Consider the following 24,642-nt stretch of genomic DNA (forward strand, 5'->3'; position numbering starts at 1 on the left):
GATCACAAAATATGATGTGAAATAACAAAATATAATGTGAAATAACCAGCAGAAAACATGGATAAACTATTCATTGTAATCAAAGTATGCATAGTGCACCATACCCAACTTTTTGCATTCATTTGTATTAGGAAGAATAAAAATATGTGCAGGATATAAATTAAATTTAAGGGGAAACTATAATTGCCATTAAACAGTGTCACCGTTCTTTACTGCAATAACAAGGTGGATGTTGTACAACTAAGTGGCAGTTCTGCACAACGAAGCTACTAGTCCAAATGTACATCATCATTGAGATATTACAAAAGATAAGCTAAATGTTTACACAGAGCTGTTATATTTGTATGAACCCTGAAAGTGGTAAAGAAATCCCTAAACTGCATGTGTTTTACTATTGATTGTTTGCGCTACATTCTGCTTGCCAAAGGGATTGCAACAATTTTGTTGAAAACCACAAAAGATATATAATCTGTGTATATTTTTTCTTCCCAGAAACAGCAAGCCTACATATTTTTTCTGCTGCAGCACTTTGCTCCCCATCTTGATTTAATAAAACAATGTTTCTGTAAACTTCTCTCTGTTGACAGCTCTCAGTGAAGTTTGTCACTTCTTATCTTCTCTTGAAGCTTCAGTTAAAAAAAAAAGTCTCATATCTCTCCTCTCCTCATACCTCTTGATATCTTCCTCTTTTGACAGGCGAGCCATACCGGAATGCGCTCCTACATTTACAATAAGAACTCTGTGATTGGCTCACAGGCAGAACACTGCGGGATGCGGACGTATTTCTTCAGTGCGGACACACAGGAGGACATGAATGGCTGGATCCGGGCCATGAACCAGGCTGCGCTAATGCAGCAGAGCCACACTATAAAGAGGTTGGTCTCACTCCCAGTTCACTTTTCCAATTGGTTGGGCTTCTTCGTGTTCCATTTATAAAGCATTGCAATCTTTTTGGACAGAGTGTCTTTTGATATATTATACAGAGAACAACAAATATCATAGTGAAGAATTACAGCGTTGCTGACCAGGCAATAACAGCTTCATATACTGCATGTTTCATAAAATAGTTTGTTTTGTACAAATTTATTCTAATATTTTAATTAATGTATTTTTTATTTTTAAACAGAGTTCCTAATTATAGTCCTAAACCTTTTAACTGGGTTTTGGATGCTAAAATACCTCTAATATGTGTTTTCTGTGTTTGCATTTTTGTTTGCTGAATTGTAAATGGGGTTTATTGGATCCACTCGCCAATTGAGATAAAGACAGTAGTTACAAGTCTCAAAGCCGATCTGTGTCCAGTTTGCTTTTGAACAGTTGTTTGCAGAAATGCATCACAGTCATCAGTCGTCATTGCAGTAGTGCTGCATCTGTTGTAAATGCACCACAAACTGCATCCAGACCTCTGTGATGAGGCAGACATACTGCATGGTTTAAATTGTTTGTGCAATAATGCCACCTAGAGGCCAGTCTTAGTCAGTGCTTTCATGTATTTTTTGTTGGAGAAAAAAAGACTAAACATCTCGTGACAGCGTTATTACAGCCCCCTAAAATAAAAGATTTATGATGTAAAATACTTTAAAAAAATGAATGAGCTCTAAAGAGGCATTCACTTACCGTGTCAACCATGAGAACATATACCTCAGTCAGCAAAAAAACAACTATCATTACCATTTCTTCCTACATATTTAAACTACTTAACTGCAAAAATGAATTACCACAAGTCCTGTCACAAACAGTGGTGCACTGCTCTGAGGAATTTGATGAAGACAAATTGTCTGTCATTGCAATTTTCTGGGAATTTACTCCTCATTAGGAGCTCTATTCTTCATCTGAAAAATATAAAAGGGTGTGAAATGACATTTATTGGATATCTTTCATTTCTTTGCACTTGTTTGGAGATGTAATCATGTAATGAATCTGACCATATGTGGAAGAAGCCTAACAAATGGTTGGAGAAAATACCTCTTGGTTCACTCTGGGTTAATCATCCATTGTGCTCTTTATTCACTGTTCCATGTCTCAAGAATAGTGCTGCATTTAATCAAAATAAAAGGATTAGGTCAAAAGGTGGATGCTGGTTGGGAGATTAAGTACTTCAATATCTCTGTTCGTTGAAAATATTATTTAGGCTGTATGAAGCAATATAATAGTTTTACGTCAAGTTATATCTGTTTTTAATCATGTCACTTTTTCACAGAGAGGTGGAGAAGCCAGAGAAGGCTACACAGCAAGCAGTACCACAAACAAACCACGTCCACATCACTCAGAACTTACCTAAATCAAAAAGTGTTCACAGGACAGACAGAGAAGGAGTTCAGGATGATGGGATCAGACTGGCTCATGGTGATGACGGGAGGTATGGACTGGAGATCCACGGGAAGTCCATTCAGTCAGCCCCACAGGAAAGAATAGAAAGGCTGTCTCCGGACTCTGTCGGTGGTGCTGCCCGCAAAGATGGACAGCAGACTGTGATTCAAGTGGCTCTACCGCCGGAGCAAAATGGAAATGTTGTTTATCAGAGGGGCTTTGTTTCACGGATGGACTCTGAGAAACATGTTCAGAGGAAGAATACGCTGGCTCAGGTGGAGCAATGGGTCAAAGTTCACAAAGGGGACCCAACAAAAAGGTCAGTAAGTTTATATCAGTCATTATTTGTAGAATTTATTACAACGAATGATGACAGAACAACCATGAGTAAATGGCTCTACCTTGTGGAAAACAAGAGAACTGCTTTTTATCCTCATCGTTATATGTTAAAAAGTATATGTTTAATTTTATTTATAAAAGTAAAATCAAAATCAATTTGTTGTCTTGCTTCATCTCAGTACTCAAGCTGCTGACTACAACCTTCCTCGGCGGACTCCTCCTTTAAAGCCCAAATCCAGCACAACAGATGCCACCTATCACTCTTTGCCAAAGTCTCCCCGTCTCCTGTCAGGCAGCAGCTCCCCTCCAGCATCCGGCAACCTGCCCAGTGACTATAAGTACGCCCATGACCGGCTGAGCCACTTCCGCATGTCCACAGACGAACGAATGGCCTCCAAGGAAGGAATGGTGTGGCAGCTCTACGAGTGGCAGCAGCGGCAGCAGTTTCGTCACGGCAGCCCCACCGCGCCTATTTACACCGGCTCGAACTTCACTGACTCTTTCAGGGTTACTGTAGAAATGCCACGCTCCATCTCTGTCCCTCCGTCACCATGTGAAGTCCCACCTTCATCCCCGTCCCCCTTCAAACCCCTGTCCCCACGCAGGCCTCACACACCTTCAGACAGACGCACAGTCAGACCCCTGGATGAACTGGGACCGGGGGACAGTACAAGATCCAGCTCCCCTGGCAATATTTGTTCCCATGTTTCTCAGGTAGGACACCTACACTGGGTAGAATAAGATTTCTGACAGTTTTAAACAGTGTTTAATTATTTAACATTTATCACAACACATTTTACTGTCCAACAAATACAGTGTTCTTGGTAATTTAGAATGTCTTTGGACTTCAAAACTAAATATTTAGCAATAGTGAACAAACTTTTGTTTAAGAAAGCTAATTACATGACTAAAAAGATAATTAAACTAATCTCAGAATTCATACTTAAATTTATTCACTTTAATGAGCTGATAAACAGAAAATTTATCTGCAATTTTTAATTACCTGTTTCAGTCCTGGTTCTCTTGGCCTTCATTTTTATAAACTAAATACAGTTGTATATTAACATTTTTGCCTCTACAAGGTTTTAACTGGCATTTTTTTGTTTAACTTAATTCTCACTACTTGTGAACAAAATAGCTTAGTGAATAATCAAGATAATTACAGGAAAATTTCAAATTAAAGTAGTAAACGCTTGCTGCAGTCCCATCTACTGTTATTTAACTCCTCAGAATATTCTGTAAATTGGAAAAAACGCCATCAAAGTGAGAAAAGAAGCACCCATAGGGGTGTTCTCAAAGTGTTCAGACATAGTGGGCACCAAGCGTGGAAACCTGACTATCTAATATATAGATGAGAATCTGTTACTTCATGAATGTGCTCAGTCATTTAGTCTTTAACACTATAATACAGGCAAACAGTACCCACCAGTAGCCTGTCATTGGCATGGGACTAAAGGAAGAGTTGATGAATCTCACGTTGTGAGCCAAAAACAATGTTCTCATTCTCACAGTAGCCAGTGATGTCACCAAACTGTGGGCCCATAAGGGGCCCATGGGAAGATTAGGCTCAGAAGCCTGAGAAGGCTCCAGCTCCTCAGCGTGCACACTTTGAAGCTCATGTGATTCACATAGTCCACACCCAGGCGTGCTCACAGGTGGTGTGAGCGTGTGTGAGTAAAAGCTTGGCGCTCTGTCGTTCCTCAGACCAGCAAAGCTCTCAGACAGCACTGCCACCGCCGCAGGAGACGGAGCGAGAAGATGTCCCATTATCCACACCCTGCGCTGTCTTCTCACCACACCCTCCACATGTGAAAAGTTCTCCCTCTAAACTGTCACCACAGCTGCCAGCACACACAAGCTTCTCAACCAACCCAGTGGCCTTGCACAAGTAAACAAAGTGCTGCAGATGCTCTGTTTTGCCCATCATTCACTCAAATGTCAAGGCACTAATTACTACCACTGAATGGAGTGATGCACAATTATAGAAAACCCTTTAAAGGAAGATGCGTGTTTAACAAAGGCAGCCACAGTGCCTGTGCAAGTAGGCAGTGTTTATGGAAACTAATTTGAGTGTGAACTTTGCTTTGGTGCAGCCAGCATCGCCGAGGCCGATGGGGCTCTTGCTAGAGTGCACTTAAGTAACGGTGATCTGCATGCCGCTGTGGAATATCATTAGGAAGTACAGTATGTTTTATTAGCGGCTAATCCAATTTGCCCAGGGCTTCTCAGCACCCTATAAACATCTTTACTGTATCCCAAACATCAGCAGCGGTCTCTTTCTTCTGATCTTGCATTTAAATAAAAAACCTATTATACAGCAAAAAAATTGTGGCATGGGAATCTCAAAGGGAATGGCTTACAGGGTTTCTCTCGCTAGTAGCAAACAAATGTTATTTTAAGAAAGCAGGTTTGGTATAATTTATGTGTAGTTAATTAAATCTCTTGTTGTTTGTGTCCTTTTTAGGTTCTGTAGTGGGTTTGATTTTTCTTGCTAATTCTGTGTGTTAAGCAAAAATGTCAAATCTTACAAAGCCCCGCAGCCTCTGAAACTTGAGGCACACCTTGTTTTAAATAAGGGTGGGAGTGATAACGGGGGGGGGGGAATGGATGAAAAATAAATCTGCTGTGTAGTCTAATTTGTTTGCAAACTTAGAGGCAGGGGTTTAACTTTGGTTCGGTGTGATCGAATGATTTTCTCTCACTTCTAATTCAAAGTTGAAGGTTACTTTGTAAATTTGTTTAATTTGATCATAAAAAAAATTTAATAATAAGACGATTTCTGTTTTTCCACAGACTTCCCAAATGGAGAGAAGATCTGTGCCAGCCATGGGCTACATCACGCACACTGTCAGCGCTCCCAGTTTGCATGGGAAAACGGTAATAAATACAGTTTTTTCCTGCTAAATTATAGGGGAAGGCATGAGTAACAACTGGTAACTCAGTTCAAAATCTGATCAATGTGACAATATTTATGTAGATGTAGAATCCAGAGCTGTCTGATTTTGTGAACCTTTGTACAGCTGGTTTAACTTACATGTGTTCTTTTCAGAAAAAAGTGATCTTTCAATCTTCTAATGAGCTTCATAGTGCAACTCTAGAGTTCTGATTTAAACAGGACATCAGGCAGGAGTATACTGGCCTCTGTGCTACTTGGCTCTCCAAGCTATAAGCCACTGTTTTGCCCAGATGGTTATTAAATATTTTCTCTCATCCCTCTGTACCCTCACTGGCCTGTGGGCCTCCCTACCTTAAATCCTGGCTTGGCTTCAGCCAGAGGAGCTGACTCTGCTCCTCATTCAACTTCGGAGGCACCAGGCCAAGATGGCTGGTGTGCATAGCCCCAGCAATGCGTTCACTCACCTGCAGCATCACCAGCACAACGGCCTTCTGGGCCCCAGCATGCAGGTCAGGGAACCTCATTCTTCCCTAATGCGGCATTCTGCATCCCCTGCCAGTGCATCGTGCTCCCTTTACTCCCCAGCCATTCCTCCACATTACCTCGCTGTCATGTTGACAGACTCTGCAGTCTCTTGGTACTGCTTGGTTGTCTGTGTTCATTCAACCATCTTGGCATGGGCTGTCTTGTACTTACTTACTACATTCATATCTTTTAAGCTATGTGCCACCTTTCTAAACATGATAATGCTTTCAGAGCTTTGTGCAACTGTATTTTTAAAAGCAAAATTAAAGGTAATCAGCCATATTTGAAGCATGTTGCTTGTCAAACGCATTGTATTATATACTCTGCTTTGCTTTATAGATGTAAAGTCTGTTATTGCACAACCACAAGAAGCAGAAACCATATTTGTATCTGTATGCGCTAATTATTTTGGAGTTATCATTCTGAAGCAGCCATCAGGCCCCAGTCTACTTTATGAGCTTGTGAGGAAAGTCCTCTGCAGAACTGCAGCGAAGCCGCAATGGTGCTCAGTAATGACAACTCCACCCAGGTTCTTACATCTAACCATTCTTTGGCCATTTTCCATGCTCATGAGCAAATATAAACACTCAGCTTTGACCACATGCCATGAACAGGACCTGTGTTGCTTGGTTGTTTAAGAGGTCACACATGAGACATAAACCAGTTAAAAAAAACAAACATAATGACCTAATTAGAGTTCAGCTTTACTTATTGCAGATAAAAAATACAGAGGTGGAAGTACACTGTAATTGAGACTAAGTTAATTAAAGTTCTGTTAGCAAAGCCTGAACAGCAAATAAATACTTTAGAAGTCATCTAGTCACCTATTATCTCCTGCAGCATCATTTCAAATGACTTATCTCTCCGCTGCTCGTTTAAAGGCAGATGATACTTACATACAACTGAAGAAGGACCTGGAGTATCTAGATCTGAAGGTGGGCCCCAACAAAGTAAATGCCACTTCATCCTTTTCATCCTGTTCTGTCATCTCCCCTCTCTGGTCTACAATCTGCTGCTGCCTCCAACATCTGCCTCCCTTTTTCTCTCCTCTTGTCTTAACCTCTGTTATACCCTGTGCTTTTTGTTGTGTTTGTTTTATTGTGGAATACCATGTTGTTTAACAGGCCTCTTATGTTCCAAAGTATTGATTTGATGAGTAAAGAATTGCTTTTGTGTTTTTGATTAAACAAATCAAGCATATATTCCAGTGGAAGCTGAGTTTGGATTTTTACTTAAATAAATGTCCGGAGTTCAGTTTGTTATCAAATGAACCTACTTGACTTTCAGATGCACACTTGTGGGATAAAGTAGAACAAAATGATGTTAAAATAATTCCTGATGGGAACGGAGGTTTTCATTTTCACATGTTTTAAATAATAACATATTATAACCATGTGGCCTCTGATTCCCATGCGTGCTATAAATGATATAAATGTCATATGAGCTTTGTGTTATGTGTGTAATTATTGGCCCCCATTTTCATTCATACCTTTGTAAAGCAAACTTATTTTTATCTGAAAACCCCACTTCTAGTGTTTGGCATTATTGGGATGTAATGATAGCCTTCATAGTTTGTTCTGCAGGTTTTTAAATGCAATGGGATGCATCCCTGGAAAATATGTTGGATTTTACGCACAATTCTCTTCTCTAAATCATCTGCTGTGAGAAACCCCAGCACTGTTGGATTTGAGATGAAGTTCAGGAAGCTGTAACAGTAAAGGGTTTCCTCGCATGCAAAGAAACATTTTTGTTTGTATTGGATGTCTGTTTGAAATCACCACTTTGCTTATCCTTGCCTGTTCGAGCATACAAGATGCCCTAATTACCTAGTGCTGCTCTTTGAGAAATATTCTGGTGATTTGTTTATGTTAGGATTAACTACTGGAAACTGGGAGGTTCAAAAAATTAAATGGACACAGTTAGTGAGCAGTGGTTGAAATCATTGGTTTTCCAGCTTGTACTACACAACAGTCAACACAAGTAGTACATCTGTTCAAGCCTGGACATCCAAATTCTGAGGTACAGGATGCACAGTGAAATTTTTTTTGTTTCCATCATGGTAAGAGATGAAGATTAATCAGGATATGATAATCTTTGATTGTTTTGTGTCAGTAGACACTTAATGTTGAACATCACACAAAACTCAATGCCTCCACTATGTCATTGAGATTTTCTTTAAATAACTTGTTGTTTGCAAACCCAAAAAACATGTTTTGCTGATCAACTAACACATTTCCCAGACTGGAGAGTCATGCCCCTATAACCACAGACTACATTATAAAACCGTTCTCACATGCTGTAGAGCATTCAACTTGTCTGGTGTTCGACTTTTAAATGTAAAATAAGTGGAATGCCCCTTTAACAGGGTTTGCGCTGCTTTGTTTTGCGGTTCCGGGTGTGGTAATCCTAAGGTGGGTGTCTCATGAATACACAATTTAGCTGCAAGCTTTACCATAAGTGACGATTTTCAAATGAAGCTCAGAATTGTTAAAAATAAATAAATAAATCATTAAAAGTCACAAAACAAAAACCCAAAAAGCAGCACAAGAACAAGTGGAGGGGATTTTGTACTGATTCATAATAACAAAAAAAATAGTTAATTTAACGATATTTCACAAAACCTAACTAAAAATACTTAAAAATAAACAGGAAAACTTTTACACTTCCTGCAGTAACCTAGATAGATAGATAGAATCTATCTATCTATCTATCTATCTATCTATCTATCTATCTATCTATCTATCTATCTATCTATCTATCTATCTATCTATCTATCTATCTATCTATCTATCTATCTATCTATCTATCTATCTATCTATCTATCTATCTATCTATCTATCTATCTATCTATCTATCTAGGTTTATCAGCAGATAAAAGCCTTTAGTTAAAAACATGAAGTACACATTGTAGTTTGCACAAATATTCAAGTCGATATATCCACAGCAGATGTATTTTTGTTTGAAATAAATGCAATATATAAAACAGAACCAAGATTTCAACTGTTATTTCCCTTTCTCATTATTTGCAGTGAAGATCTGATAATTTATGCAACCAGGAAAGAGCAGCTCTGAGGTTTTAGGGTTTCCTGTCAGATAAAGAAATATAAATTCTCTCTTCATGCATAATTACTGAACTTCAGCATTAGGTTTTGTATCAGTTCACTATTTTTCTACTGTTTCAATTAGCTTAACCTGCACAGCAGTTTACTGTGTATTTTAAATGACAAAAGTTATTACATCGAACCACTGTTTTAATTTTTTTTTATTTATATATTTTTTAATGTGTGACTATTATAAATTTCAGGTAACCGGACGTGAGAGTTTGAAAAAAGAGAGACCTTTGAGGCCTGTGAAAATTGCAGAAAGTGATGCTGATGTAAGTGACATACAATGTTCTCATGATTTGCAAAAAAAAAGAAAAAAAAAAAAAGAAAACACCCTGTTTACTCATCTCTTTCATTTAAGATTCCCATTTCCGGCTTCTGACAATCCACTACAGAGAGACAGCTGACTTTAGTCTGACTATGCTATGTTTTTAAGGGTGTTTTTCAGTGTGTGTGTTCTTAAGTTGTGGTAAACAGAGGCAGCAGAGGGAAGGGAACGTATGTACATTGCAACACTGTGGGGACACCCTTCCACGCTGCACAGTGAGGGCCTGAGAGTATCGACCACAGCTTTTATTTTCCTCCCTACAATTTAAAGGGAAAAATACATGTAATGGGAGTTTTAGATGTTGAGCTGTTTAATTTTTCAGTTTGATTTGCCTGATCTTTGCTTTTCTCTCTTTGTTTTGTGCTGAATGGAGGTAAATAAGATGGATGTCCTGGCTTTTCATCATTAGCATTGTTCCACTTTAACAATTTATAAGAAATTGCCAGTAAAATTGTCTGAGCGATGAATATTTCATGCAATTAAAAACAACAATATGTGGCAGCGAAAATAAAAAACAGCTTAATTATTAATTGAACAGAATGATAAATAGAGCTGAGGAAAAAAAAAACAGTGTGTGAAAACTAGGCAGTTCTTATGTTGTTTTCATAAACACATAACCCATTTCTGGGAAAACAAATCTGTCACTCTCAGTAAACACGGCTTTCTCCAAAAGTGAATGCGAAAATATGGATTTTTGATTAGGATTGCTCATAATGGTTATTACCAAATCTTACCCCCAAACAAGACGGCATCGAGCCTTTTGATATTTTTTTCGCTGTGGTGATGAGACAAACTCCTCGGGGCTTTTTACAAAGATAAGCCGTATTGACAGAGAGTGAAGACTACAGTCAGCAATCAATTTGTCTCACAGTTGCTTTGTAGAGAAATTCTGAATGAAGACAAGAATGGAACAGTTGGCCTGTTGGAAACACATGCTGTTTTTATTGTCCTAATCTCTGTTTTATCTCTTCCTGTTTCTGTGTTGCTTTATGTCCTCAGTTTGAGGTATTAAACAGAGAGTACTCAGAGATTTGAATGTTATCTGTTATGTTTTTTTTATTCTTACTTTAACAGTCTGGTTTTTTTTTTTTAGGTCAAATTAAGTCGACTTTGTGAACAAGACAAGATTCTACAGGAACTCGAAGCCAGGATACGTGCTTTAAAGGAGGACAAGGTTTTTGTTATATATTTTACATAATGAAGTAGAATTACTTTTTAAAATGCTATAAACAGCATTTAGTGAAAGTAGCAGGAATGCTAATTGCTTGCTGCCTTTCATAGCAAAGCTTAAACAAAAATCGCATCTAATCTTAGCCCTTAGAGTATGTGTTAGAGGTGAGTGTCAACTACTACCACGACAAATTTTAGCTCAGTATCTGTAAAAATGACTGTTATAGCCATTTGTGTTTGTTAAGGTTGATTAGCTGTGGCAGCCATCTGGAACCAGGTTGACTTCAGGAATTAATAAGTTGTAGATGTAGTGTGTGCACACACACACACACACACACACACACAGGCAGCAACATGATTGCCGCTCATACGATTGCTTGCCAGTTATGGTGGCGGGCGATAAAGATTCCTTCTTTCCAAAATAGTATTTTGTTTCTGCTGCTAACATTTCTGAACTGAACTACTTTGACTCATCTTTTGTCTCTAAAAAAGTGTTTTCACTAACTTCTTTTAAGGAAAATGTTGGTGCGCTTTTCTGAAGTGCTATATTTGTTGTTTTTTTTTAACAAATTATTCATAAATTCTGATATCAATCACTGTTTTCTGATGAAAAACCTCCAGTGCATGGTGATATTAGTATTGTAGATGTTGTTCAAGGAAACCGCAACTACAGAGTCAGCTACTGCTTTTGACAATCTAACCGAAACACTAAAAACGAACAAAGAAATGCTAATTTTCATAACGTATTGTCAAAAGTGTTTAGCATTAACGCTTGTCAGCATTCTCTGATGCACAGACAGTTTTTATCTCAAAGAGGATCTGAATAAAACTGAGTTCATAGAGTTCACAGATAAATAAAAGTTAGCATTTGTTTGCTTTTCTGGCTGTTGAACATTGCTCAAGAAGATCCAGAATTTTTCATTGAGAAAGGAAAAAAAAAATCTTTTACACTTGCTTTTTAAAAAAAGAAAGAAAGAAAGAAAACCTTTTTATGTAGAACGGCCATGCTAGTCAAACGAGTGATACCATACTTGTTTTCAATGTCTGTGAGCCTACACAGCTGCTGAAGTCCAGAAATATTTCCTGCTTTAAAACAGAGTTCTGTGCTTTTTAGGACAAGTTGGAGTCTGTGCTGGATGTGTCTCACCAGCAGATGGAGGAGTACCAAGATCAGCCGACTCATGCTGAGAAAATCGCCTATCAGCAAAAGTTGTTACAAGAGGATGTTGTCCACATCAGGGCCGAAATATCTCAAGTCTCCACTGTAAGAGCCAAAACAAGAACACTGGACATAAAAATTAAAACCACAGTTTCCCTGACTTGTTGAGCCTATTACATATAATCTGCCTCTTTTTACAAAGTTCATTTAGTAGTTTCCTCTGCAAAGTACATGCAATTTTCTGCATTGTTGTTTTTTTTTTTTTGGTTAGAAACAAGATGTTCACTTCTGTTTTTAGTTGTTCCCTTTTGATGGTTTCTGCAACTGGCACAATGTTTCAGGTTGACTGTGACTATCAAGATGAGTGAGTGGGGACAAACCTGGGGCTACAAAGAAACTCTTGACTGCATTTTTGTAAAAATGTTCTCTGATATGCAAAATATTTACTGTTTAAATGGAAAAAGACGACTTTCAAAACAAATAAACCACAAGGTTTTGTGAAAGTTAACAAGTGCATTTTTAGCTCTTAATGTCAACGCCATTTCCACTCTAGTGGCTTTTAAGTCCTGGAAGAGAAGATTTGAACTATGTATATAAATTGGGAAAAAGGTTAAACTTAATTATTTCAAGAAACTAATTACATCTGGTTAGATGTAAAGTATGACTGCATGTAGGTTTGAATCCAAAAGGCTTTCTGGTTTATGTGAAAAATAGAATATCTTAAAGAAATGTCTTGTCTTGCTATAACAGCTTGTGTCATGTTCTTTTCTGTAGGAGATGGAGAATGCATGGAATGAGTATAAGCAGCTGGAGAGAGATGTGGACTGGTTGAAGTCAGCCCTGCAGGGACAGATGAATCGCAGTGATCTTTCTCAGGTTCTGAAAATTCACACAACCTGTCGTTCACCTGTGCACATGGGCATGAATCAGAATGAGTTACAAATGACTGATATCAGTTGCTCAGATGAGACAAGAAATTAGTTTGATTGATAAATGTTCAAGGATCATCCATTAGTTTAAATTTAAAGTTTTGGTTTGTTGGGAAAAAAAGGGGGGACTTTTTGATCAGTCAAACTTTGCCTTTGTGTGCAGTATGAGCAGTTTTCCAGCATGTGTTAAAGTAAATGTATCTGTTTTGTGTGTAAAAGTTGAAGTGTTTCTGTCTCTCTGTGAGCAGCAAGAGAAGGTTCAGATCAGAAAAGAGCTGTGGAGGATTGAGGATGTGATCGCAGGCCTCAGCACCAGTAAAGCCAATTACAAAGTAACAATTTCTTCTGTTACCAACCCAGGTGAGGCTCCACATTTACAAAAGAAAGTACTGCTGAGCATGTAATATAGTGTAAACCACCTGTAGGGATAGTTTGTTTTCTGGGTCTTATGTGCAGTGGACAGTGGTTACCAGTTTGGAGGATTGTGAAGTAAACACCTACTTAGAACTGGACCCATTCAGGAATTAATTTTTCTCACAGGAAATAATTTACTGTCTTTCCAGCGAGTGTATTTATGTTACATGTTCATTTCAATCCCCAGAGAGAAAATTTGTGCCTTCAGTGTCAGTATCGTCAGTGCCATCTGTGTCTGGGAACCAGTCTGCTACGGAGATGAGATTATCCCAGCAGCATCACGCCCCCCATGTCAGCCCGAGTAGCCACGTTCCCACTCTTTCCTCTAGTCCCGCCCAGCAGCCATTACACCACTCTGCAACTGTCTTCAGTGGGTTCAAATGGGTGAGTGACCCATGCCTCCCATAGTTTTTTATATTAAAAGCTAAACTTTTAACATTTAATATGAATTATCCCTGGCTGTGAGACCAGCTATGATTGATTGGTTAAAAAGAAGGTGTATTTTCCTACACTTTAATTTTTCAGCATTCAGAACCATTACAGTTCTTGGTCTTCATATCCTCAGTGTTCTGCTATTGTGACTGAAGATTATTTATTCAAATTTATGCCTGTCTTGTTGTGATTTCTTGGAAATTAAACTATATTTTTAGCCAGTATTAGGTCAAGTATTAATTTAAGAAAGTGAAAGAACTTTAGTGTAACAGAAGACACTTTTATCAGTGGTTTTCTGGAGCAAATATGAAATAATAAAGGTTCTTATTTGTCATTTTTAAACATTTACATGCTGCTCACTGTTGTTGTGTTGTTCAGAGTGAAGACGATGTGCCTCCCAGACCTCCTCTACCTCAGCTCTACAGTCCTGAAGAGCACCCCCCTGCTGTGCCACCGTTGCCCCGGGAGACCACAGTCATCAGACACACATCCGTACGCGGCTTAAAACGACAGTCAGACGAACGCAAACGTGATCGAGAGATCGGCCAGTACACAAACGGGGACAGTAAGGTATATGAAGTATGTGTGTAATATGTTTGTCTTTATGCTGCAAACATCCGATTTTACTCCTTATTTGTTTGTGCGTCCCTCAGGTGGAACTAAGGCCTTTCCTGAGTGATCCAGAGCTCATGGGAGCTGGAGACGGATCCAGTCACATCAGCGTCATAACCTCTGGTCACGATGGAGGTTACCAGACGTTACCTAGCAGAGGTAAGTGGGAGGGAAAAAGCAACGCTAACAGATAACGTGTTAACATTTCTTAATTAAGGGTTTCAGATACATTTTACACATCAATATTAAAGTGAGAACAGTGTTTTACTATTTGTTTTTTGTTTTGTTTAAGGAGTAGCTGGCTCCTCACTTAGGCTGAATCAGTCTTCAAGCATCTCCTCATATGTGACTCTCAGAAGATCAATTTCAGCAGTTGGTGTGAAGGTGAGCCTGAGATAAATAAAATAAAATAAACAAAAAAAAAACTTAAAAGTATCATTGATCAGTTGATCTGGCAGGTTAATTTTATATTGTCATAATAAATTTACTCAACATTGTTTGGCTTTAAATTTTGATAAATTATTCTTTAATTGAAAACAATTTAATTAATTCTTGGAGCAGCTAAAGGACTGTGTAGGTTTCACAACAGGCTTATTGTTTTACAGCAGTAAAGACCACATACAGTATATTTAGACAATGACTATATTTAAGCAAATTAAGCAGATTCAGAAGTTAGTAAATTGATTTTTTTTTAAATGCTGTTCCTCTTGGGAGTGTCTGCCATCTTATCTACAGTGAGCTGCCTCAGAGATATAAGCTAAAGCTTGAAATAGTTTGATCTTTCATTTATATATTAGAAAATTGAAATTCAGTATTCATGTGAGAATTTTAACATTAGAAGATGGTTTTTAGCGCTGCACAATATATTGATAATTTTATTGTTGTCACAGTCTCAGTGTGCACAATATCATTATCACAAAAAATTCCAAGTATCATCCATTCATGCTCTCACTGCCCATGATGCCCACACCTGATTAACATCAGATTGGTCAAGATTCTGAAACACACAGAGTGTGTTGGGTTGTGATGACGAAAGAGAGGAGGGATTATTGTGCAGCCCCAATTTTCATAACAATAAAGAGTTCTTCTGCGACTACAAGAAAACTGTACCAACTGAATACACACTGTTCACATGATTTTTTTTTCCTTTTTCAAACCTTAGCATTAACTCCACTTTTACCCTCTCGTTAGGTGTGCATTTTTTTTTTCTTCAACTTTTTTTGCTGTCCGCTGCACCTTTCATTCTCCTTCTCAACTTAATTTCCTCCCACTCCTCTCAGGAGAGACCGAAAAGTGCCTTGGAGCGTCTGTACTCTGGGGACAAGACGCAGCAGCAGAGGGGGAAGATGAGCGCCGACGAGCAGCTAGAGAGGATGAAAAGGCACCAGAAGGCCCTGGTTCGCCAGCGCAAACGCACCCTGAGTCACGGAGACCGCCAAACATTGTCTTCGACGCGCCCCTCTTCTTCACGCCCGCTCTCAGCAGACTTGGGTTCAGTATGTTATTAGAACAATAGCACACATCACGCCTCTCTCACACATGACAAAAACAAATTTGAGAGCGGTGATCTGCAGCAGTGATGCATGCTTTCACTACCCACTTTTCTTTTACTGACGTTAAAGTGAATATTAAACCATTTAGTGCACTTTTGTTTTTGAGTGTTTAACTTTATGTATGCATCTTTATCGCATGTTGTTTTTCTGTCAGAGTTTTTACTTTTTTGACTGCAGATATTTTGACTTGGATCACTTACTAATGACCTTATGTGAATGTGGCTCAGTTCATTCCAATTCTGAGATTGTCTGCATGACAAAAAGTTTACACTCAGAATATAAAGCCTGCAAACTTTAAAGATAATATAGATTATATTTACAGCTGTGCTTGTTATTCTTGTGACATGTTAAAATATATTTTGTGGCAAAGGCTTTTACAGAGAAGTAAATAACAGTTTTTACCTGCAAAATACAGCACAAAGAGTGCATTCTTGGCTTACATATTTGTTAAAAACAGTTTAACATTATATGAAAATTAGCAAATTGTCATATATATATATATGTGATCTTTACACATCATTTATTTTATAGTGTGAGCAAATGAAACACTAATTACCTCACATATAAGCATTTTGTGCCATTCAGTTATGACTTCCATCAGTTTTTGGATGTTTTTTGTAGAGACCATTCTTCTGTTTCCTACTAATCTTTTCATTTTGATGTCACCCTAACACAATTACAACCCCAGTTCCAAAGAAGTTGAGGCATTGGGAAAAATGTAATGAATAAATTGATAAATAAATTAATTAATTAAAAAAATGGAATGCAATGATTTGCAAATCTCATAAACTTACATTTTATTCACAATGAATATGATATACTTACTGTGTTTCATTGTGAACAAAATGTTGGTTTATGAGATTTGGAAATAATTGCATTCAGTTTTATTTACATTTTACACATTTTTCCTACTTTTTCAGAATTGGGGTTGTGTTTCCATACTGTTTTTGTTTCACAAACCATAAAATGGTTTTGCTCTGGCACATTACTGGCTTATTGTAGTCATGTCTGTGCTCATTTTAAGATTAGAACCTGGTGTTTGTCACTTGTTGCTGTCTCTAGGGAGTCCATCTATGTGTGTCTATGTGTGTGTATGTGTGTGTGTGGGTGTGTGTGAGAAAGAGATGGAAAGTGGTTACTCACTGACCAAAACATTAACACTCCTAACACTAAACAGCATAATGTTAAAGCTCACTCATCTAGAACTCATCACAGCATTCTCCTTGATGCCTGAATAAAAATAAAGATGTGATTATGAATTGGGACCTGCTGTTGTCCTTTTCCCCACCTATTGAAGGAAATCATTATATTGAAGCATTGCTGATGTGAATGACATCAATTTAAAATTAAAAAAACACAGCTTAAGTGTTTGCTCAGTGTTCTTTCTGCTAATTAAAAAGAACTTTTCTCTTTTTTGAATGTGAATGTTGCAACAAAATAAACAATATTTTCTAAAGAACTCATATTGCCATGTTTTTTTTATTTTATTTTAGTAATTAAAATTTTCCATGAACACAGAATATTTTGATGTGTGATGTTTGGTGAAGTGTTCCTGTTTTTTTCCGTTGCGTTTTGCCGTTCACCTTCTCACTGCTGTAGAGACTCTTAGTGTGTTTTGTTTTGAAAGCCTTTCCTTCCATGTAAGCATGCAAATTCATTTATGCATGTGTCCTGTGTTTCTCAATCGTGAGTGCATCATCACATCAAACCAAATCTCTGCAGCTTTTGAAATAAAGTTAAGATCAAGTAAGAACTATTTTTGCTGTACAGTGTGTGTAACAAGTCATTTTTACTTTTCGTTTGTGCCACTCGATGGCAGCGACCTGTGATTTGCTTCACTCTCTCTGTCTTTCCTGTGTGCGTTGTCCAGTGGAAGAGAGAGCAGGAGTTTGACCTGCAGTTACTCGAGAGAGCTGTTCAGGGGGAGGAGGATCAGGCGGTTAGGAGTGTCCAGGGGGAGGAAAGACCTCCTGAGCACAAAGAGAGACCTCGCTCGCACTCTGATGAATGGCTGACCTTCCACTCCACATCCACAACCCCTCCCATGAAGGAGGTGGACTTAGAACCGCTGGACTATGACGTGGACCTTAACAAAGAGGTAACTTATCTCTTTCTTATTCTGGAATTACAACAGAGTTGGACAACAATTGGACAACAAACAAAACCGAAACCGAAACCTAAAGTATTTGTGTTGCAAAACCGTTGGTAAATAATCAGCAAGTAAAATATATATTTTTTTGTTTGGTGCATTAGATATTGTGTATGCCACAGTTATAGTTTTATAAGTGCTGCAACATTTTGCCTTTCTTTAAAAAGTTCAGAAATAAAATATGTAAAGCGAAACTTTTTCAGATCCCTTCAACAGATTGTAAGTACACTGAACTTTAATAACTGCTTGTTTTGTTCCTACCCAGATTAATAAAAAATCAAACATTACTTACCTTGTGTCTCTTCAAGGCTCATCATTAGTCAGGCTCAGTGTGGAAAGTTATAGACATTGTCACTGTTTTGTTCCTCATTTGTGTCACATTTCAAGTGATCCTAACACTGTCCCTATCTCTCTCCTAGCTGTCCAAACCTCAGAAAGTGTTGATTCCAGAGCGTTACATAGATTCAGAGCCCGAGGAGCCGCTCAGTCCTCAGGAGGTGGAGGAGCGTCATCAGAAGGTGGAGCGCATCAAAACCATTTTGGCAAAATCCAGGTACCTAAAACAGGCTTCAGTTGCATATGAGCATTGTTTTTGAACCAAGCATTCTGGAGTATTCATAATGGCTTAAAAGATTCTCAAATATACCAAATTAATCAAAGGGCGGAAGACACTTTTTTTCCAGAAAACAGCTCTCACTGTATGTGCTTCTCTTTTTTCCCCCTGAATATTCCTCTAAACTCACAGAGAAAGCAGGTTACCATTACAGCGGTAAATTAAAGTGTGTCAATTAAAAATGAACAAAAGAGCAAATAGGAAAAATGAAAAAAATGGTGAAAAGATATCTTGATTCTTTAGTTATTTAAGAAAAAAAACATGTCTTGGTAGTTCTTATATTTTCCGACAATTCTGCAAACATCGCCTCTGTTGCAGCACCTGTGTGTCCTCACAGCAACTCACAGCCATGTGATCACAAAAGTTAAGTGATGGTAAAAAACGGGACCTTTGGCTGCAAATTGAACATTGCAAAACTTAGTTAATACTTTTGAGCGATTCATTAAAATTCTTCCTTTCCTAAATATTGCGCTCTGAACGGAAAATACTCATAAATAGATTTGTAATAGTGCCATCATGTGTAACCTTCGACGCACTTTTTAAAATTTATGAAACTCCACTGGGAATTGGAACACTATTCACCAATTTATTTAATGCTGGCGCTGAAAATTGCCGTCCTTTCAGTCTGAAACCTTCAACAGTTGTTCAAATAGTTTGAGATGTGATGACTGCAAAGGCTTCTCAAAACATTTTTGAATTCATCTAGGACATTAAGTGGTTTATGAATCGTTTTTTTTTACCCTGGAAAAAACAGAAATCAAGACAAAAAATAGACTGAAGGTGATCACTCAGAACAATTTATGCTGAGCTGTGGGGACTCAAGATTCAAAATTGCTTTCATTGTCCTACAGCACAACATCCAAGCTTTAAAAAAGAACAAATTGCAAAAAGTTTCAACCAGATAGATGCTGGTAATTATCTGGAGATGATAATCTTCTGTCTAAGTGGGCATTTAGACTCAAACACCTCCTATATCCTAACAAAACCCTTGAATTTCATCTCTGCAGAGGTGAAGGTTTCAGGTTCTGCTTTAATTTGCCACCTGTCTACATTTCAAAGGTTGCATGCACCCAGTAAAGCATAACTTCACAATACCAGTGCGTCACGCTTGTTCAAGTGTTTTAACTCTTCTCTTGAGCAGTGTTCAAAACATCGCACCAGTGGCATCGGTGGACAAGCCTGATGTGAGCGTGGTGGCACTCGACTCAGCTCTGCAGGAGCAGGAGAGGATCATCACCATGTCCTACGCGCTCGCCTCGGAGGCTTCCCTTAAGAGCAAACTCGTGGCAGGTTGGTCATTTGTGCAGTTTAGAAAAGAGTTTCCGAGAACGTGTCGACGGTGCGTCTTTGCTCTGTAAGTGGAGCGTAAATAATAACGTTTAAAGAAATAATCAGTGTTCCTTTCAAATGAAAAAGTGCGGCATTGCTGACAGTTTGAGTAAAATTTCTTTTAGCATCAAAAACTGATGCCTTTTGGGTGTGGAAGACGTCAAAAGAGAAAAGCAGCCTTTCAAGAATGCTGGTTTTATCCGGAGGAGGTCATAAGGTGCGGAGTCGAGCAATAAGCCTGTTCATTTCCTAATAACTGAATATTATTTCTTATTAGGAGCTAAGATAGTCTCTAATTGCAATCTGTGTAGAATCTTTTAGACAGGGGAGGAATTGCTTGATGAGACCATTTTGTGTGCTGATCAATGACCCAGTCAAACCCGGCTCTCCATCTGCATGCCTCTGCTGCTGCTGCTTTGAACGTAGCTCTGAACCTGCATAAAAGACGCCACGCTCACATCTCATCTCTTTCATACTCCGCAGCAGACAGGCGAGTTAATTTTCACTCGAGCTGCAGCAGATTGTCAGTCTGTCTGCCTTGCTCACACACACACACATAGACACACACACACGTAGATCTGTCACACACAGTAACACTCAAGCTGTCAGCGTGTGTGGAAGCTTAATATGCACAGTGAAGCAAAGTCAACAATTATAACATTATTTCCAGCATAGAGAAATGCCAGAGAATATAACTGGTGGCATCTTGTCAGTGCAGACTGAATCAATGACTTTCTCTTCCTTTGGTGTTAAAGTGAGGTCTGCTGGTGCACTTTCAAACTCATGAATTTAAAGAAGAGTCTTTTTCACAGTAGTATGCATGACAGACTTCAGTAGCGCTGCCATAAAAGCAGTAATATTCATCACTGCAGTTATACAGCATACATTATAAAGATGTTTTGATTGTCAAATCTGTTATTCTAAACAGGTAAGTAATTTGGTCTTTTGTGACATCTTGTCAGCAATAATAAGCTGTTAATTTTGAGCTAGTAATTGATATTAAAAAGTGCCTCTCAAATATTCATAACTTTTTTTTTGCTGTAGCTGATCAGATGTTTATGTGATAAAAATGATAGATTTCAAATAACTGGTGCCCTAAGCATTTGCCATCTTTACTAATTATTCTCTTCAGATTTCTTTACACTCTTCTTTGACTTTACTGCTCTGTATTATACTGTTATAATCACAGACGTTTTATAATATCTCTGTAGTTTTTAAGATGTTTCTGTTGTACAATATATCAACACTTGTTGCCTCTTTTTAGATACAGTTATTGTAAGAAAACTGAATTAAAACAGTACAACCGATCAACCCTAAAATCTGTATATATATTCTTGTTTTAAATAAAATATTCATTTTGTGATGTAGAATTTTGTGATCTGTATTTTCAGTGGTTATAATTTACAGAGATATAATATTTTTTATCAAAAAAGTGAAACAATAACAATATGAAACATGTCAACAATTTGCACTCAGACTACAGCCATAATGTTAGTTTGTTGATTCTTTTAATTTAATCATTCAGCTTTCTAGTTTAAAATGTAAAAATTGGAACAAGTGTAAAAGTTATTCAGTCTGAAGTAGAATAATATTTATTGTGATAGATAAAACAAACAGCAAAGTATCACATTTGAGCATCTGAGAAGACTGTAGCAAACAAAATTCAAAGTTTTTGCTAAATAATAAAGCTGATGAACATTATCTTATTTGTTTCTGACTGATTTTCAGTTAGAGCATTTGATTACTAAACAGCTCTAGTTTGAATTTTACATCTATTTAATTTTTATTATTATATTTGAACTAGTAGCTAATTAAAAGATACAGTGAATTTGCTTGAACTGACATGCAAGTTTTAATTTATAAAAGCAAACTTTAATACAAAATCTGCCTTAGAAAAACAAAATGAAATGACACAATATATTATATAATTTATTCATGTCCAGTACCAATTTTTACTGATTATCTAAAGTGCACGTGTAGTCGACGGTGTTGAAACACTTTTCTGGTTTCCCCTCAGAAATGATGTGACGCCTTCACTTTACTGACTAACACAACTAACTACCTGTGTTTTTTTGTTTTTATCCTTTTCTCCCTTTTGTCCTCTCCTTCTAGTTCCACCACAGGTTAACATGCCTCCCCCTCCTCCTCCTCCTCTTCCTCCTCCTCCTCCTCTTCCTCCTGTGTCTGCGGCGCCTCCCTCTCCTCTAAACAACGGAATTCACTACACTTTTGTCTAATCTGAGAACTAAAGTAAGATCTAATTGCATGTTTTGTGGTGCTAATATTTTCCAGAAACCAGTGCTCGTCTTGAATGGGGGGTGGGGGTAACTGCATGCTTGCTGCTCTGTTTGGAAGAAACACATCTTGTCTAAGACAGGGAAGCCCTGCCTCTGCTCCCATTATAATCAAAACAAACATCTGCAGGCAGTCTGCCCATCCCACTGTGATAATTGTGTGTAAATTGTTCTTTTCCAATTTTTTTAATCCCACTGCCAAAATATTTATGGATGGTTAAGGGAAGGAAGGTCTCAAAAGAACATGACTGTTTGTAGCATTGTGTGTAATTAACAAAAGAGACACCTTTTGATTTAGCACCTTGACAGTTCAGTATTCAGCACAGCTGCATTCCTCAGCACCAATTAGCTCCCCATCTGTAGCCTGACAGCAATAAGTTAGAAAAAAAAACTGAACATATCACTGTTGTTAGTGTAAATGCACAAAGACAGCTTGTCTCTTTTTGTTCATTGTAAAAAAATCCTATCTATCCCCCAATACAGGAAAATATTTTATTACATTTTATTCTCTTTAAGTCTTTTCTGATAAATTTTCAAGTCTATATTTAAATGACAGAGTAGAATATTTTCTTTTTCAGACTTGTCAGTATTAAAATTTATTTTTTCGCTTTTTTTAACCATGATTTAAAACATAATTCCTCTCTTTAGAAAGGCATTTTGGGTGTTTGATTCTATTGCACCACATAAGATGATAATCCACAATTTTGTGGTGACTCTGGACCCCCCAAAACAAAACACTCCTATTAAAGAGGATAGGTGTAGAGACCATATGCAGACATAATCCAGATGAACAATCTAGCAGACGAACATATAAAAACTGTCTCTTTAATTATTTGCAACAAAACAGAACATATAGAAGTGTCTGTTCACCATTTGAAGCCTGGCTGATAAAGCCACTAGCCAAATGTCCCACTCAGATCTAACAACAAAATCAGCTTATGAACACTTTGACCTCATGACTCGTGTAAACAAATCAAAGTTGGGCTGATGCCAAGGTCCAAATGTAATGAACAAAGTCAGTGAATCTGCAGAATGTAATAAATTACAGACTCTGTGTTAGCCAGAAGGGTATTTTTGGTATTTTTGTTTCTCTGTTGCACATTTAAGTTGTCAGCTGTTAATGACAAAATCAATTTAGATCTCGCTGATAGGTTGTCCCTGATTTAAGATGATGCCTTCTCCTCCTGGCAAATGCTTTGCTCTGCAGTTAGGGGAAGGCTCCTCCCTTCCTCACTCGTCATGACTTCTGCCCGGGTCATTGCCCAGCTGACTGAAAAGGAATGTGTCTGTAACCAACACTAGGCACCTTGCAAACAAAGATCTGTCAAAGGACAAAAAACCTGGGAACTATGTATACTCAGGAAAGTAATCACAAAATAAGTTGCATGAGGGTTGACTGCAAACAGAAGCCTGGTGTGACAAGGAGACAGGAACTAAGCCTATTCAAAGGTCCAAGGAAATTTAATCAAAATAAAACAGAAAGTAACTACGTAATCAGCAAAAACTTAAATGATGCAAAACAAAACTGCAGATAATCAGAATACTAACCCAAGAAACAAAAGTGATAAATTGTAACAATTTCATCTCAAATCCTGGTTATTGTTTTGGAAATAACCTCCTCAACCGTAAGTTTATAAGTTGTAACTTTTTCCATTTATTTAATTTCTAATGTTTTTTTAATACTTTAAGTGATTACTTTTTTGTCTTTATATATGTATTGCTGCATGTTGAAATAGAAATCATCACAATTAAGTATGTCTTAACAACTTTCTCCAGTCTAATTCCGTTGTATTTATTCATATTTGCATTTTTTTTGTCTTTGTCTTTACTTTTCAGCTCAAGCAATTTCTGGACACTGAGGTGCTACTCCATGATGATACCAGACAACTGAATTCTCTAAGAAATGATTTTCCCCCACAACATCAGTAGTATTTGGACATCTTTATGCAACAATAGAAAAACCAGTAGTAAACATTTAGGTTGAGGCTCACTCAGGACTGGCTAGTCAGATGGGTTTCCAGCTGCTGAAAATTTTCTGGAGTAAAGTAAAACTATGGGAGCTGCTGTCCTCGGTACCTATGAAAATGTCTAACAGATGTTAATCTCATGAATAATAAAGACTATTTTCTACAATTTTAATGCACTTTTGAATTGTACATTGTTTCAGATTTCTATGATATGACCCGTAGTACTTTTACTGCTGTGGGATCACGAGCCAACTGGAGTGTTTTTTATTATTATTGTTCAGGCACAGCAAACTAGGAAAGCTAAGTGCATAATAAAACAAGTATTTTTGTCGATAATATTCCTACACAACACCTCATCTTTTGTGTATGTATGGTACCTGTAGCACTGCCAGCCTTCGTTAGGCTCGCCAAAATTATCATTATTTTTGCTTACATCTGGAAGAGAATAGCCGTCAACTTGTTTCTGTGTGGGAAATTTGGGCAAGTGAGATTTATAAAGATATTAAAGATGTTAACACA

At 37.7% G+C, this 24,642-nt stretch overlaps 1 protein-coding gene across 11 annotated transcripts in view; it reads left to right on the plus strand.

Moving 5' to 3' along the window:
- plekha7b (pleckstrin homology domain containing, family A member 7b) overlaps window positions 1-24,642 on the plus strand; it is a 59,559-nt gene extending 34,917 nt beyond the window's left edge. For 6 of the 11 annotated variants that reach the window (XM_017405335.3, XM_017405357.3, XM_017405391.3 and 3 more), the window contains 21 exons: window positions 697-875; window positions 2,201-2,629; window positions 2,829-3,363; window positions 5,443-5,526; window positions 5,920-6,054; window positions 6,952-7,005; window positions 9,375-9,446; window positions 10,596-10,676; window positions 11,787-11,936; window positions 12,606-12,707; window positions 13,009-13,120; window positions 13,362-13,558; window positions 13,985-14,176; window positions 14,260-14,377; window positions 14,511-14,602; window positions 15,499-15,714; window positions 17,642-17,869; window positions 18,340-18,473; window positions 19,675-19,823; window positions 21,975-22,112; window positions 23,993-24,642. In XM_017405335.3, coding sequence (XP_017260824.1) covers window positions 697-875; window positions 2,201-2,629; window positions 2,829-3,363; window positions 5,443-5,526; window positions 5,920-6,054; window positions 6,952-7,005; window positions 9,375-9,446; window positions 10,596-10,676; window positions 11,787-11,936; window positions 12,606-12,707; window positions 13,009-13,120; window positions 13,362-13,558; window positions 13,985-14,176; window positions 14,260-14,377; window positions 14,511-14,602; window positions 15,499-15,714; window positions 17,642-17,869; window positions 18,340-18,473; window positions 19,675-19,823; window positions 21,975-22,099 — 3,384 coding nt within the window. In that variant the 3' untranslated portion in view covers window positions 22,100-22,112; window positions 23,993-24,642. The remainder of the gene's footprint in view (window positions 1-696; window positions 876-2,200; window positions 2,630-2,828; window positions 3,364-5,442; window positions 5,527-5,919; window positions 6,055-6,951; window positions 7,006-9,374; window positions 9,447-10,595; window positions 10,677-11,786; window positions 11,937-12,605; window positions 12,708-13,008; window positions 13,121-13,361; window positions 13,559-13,984; window positions 14,177-14,259; window positions 14,378-14,510; window positions 14,603-15,498; window positions 15,715-17,641; window positions 17,870-18,339; window positions 18,474-19,674; window positions 19,824-21,974; window positions 22,113-23,992) is intronic. The other 5 variants (XM_037980028.1, XM_037980027.1, XM_037980032.1 and 2 more) reach the window with 5 other exon arrangements.

Source organism: Kryptolebias marmoratus, linkage group LG15 (genome assembly GCF_001649575.2).
Source record: "Kryptolebias marmoratus isolate JLee-2015 linkage group LG15, ASM164957v2, whole genome shotgun sequence".
NCBI classification, from domain to species: Eukaryota; Metazoa; Chordata; class Actinopteri; order Cyprinodontiformes; family Rivulidae; genus Kryptolebias; species Kryptolebias marmoratus.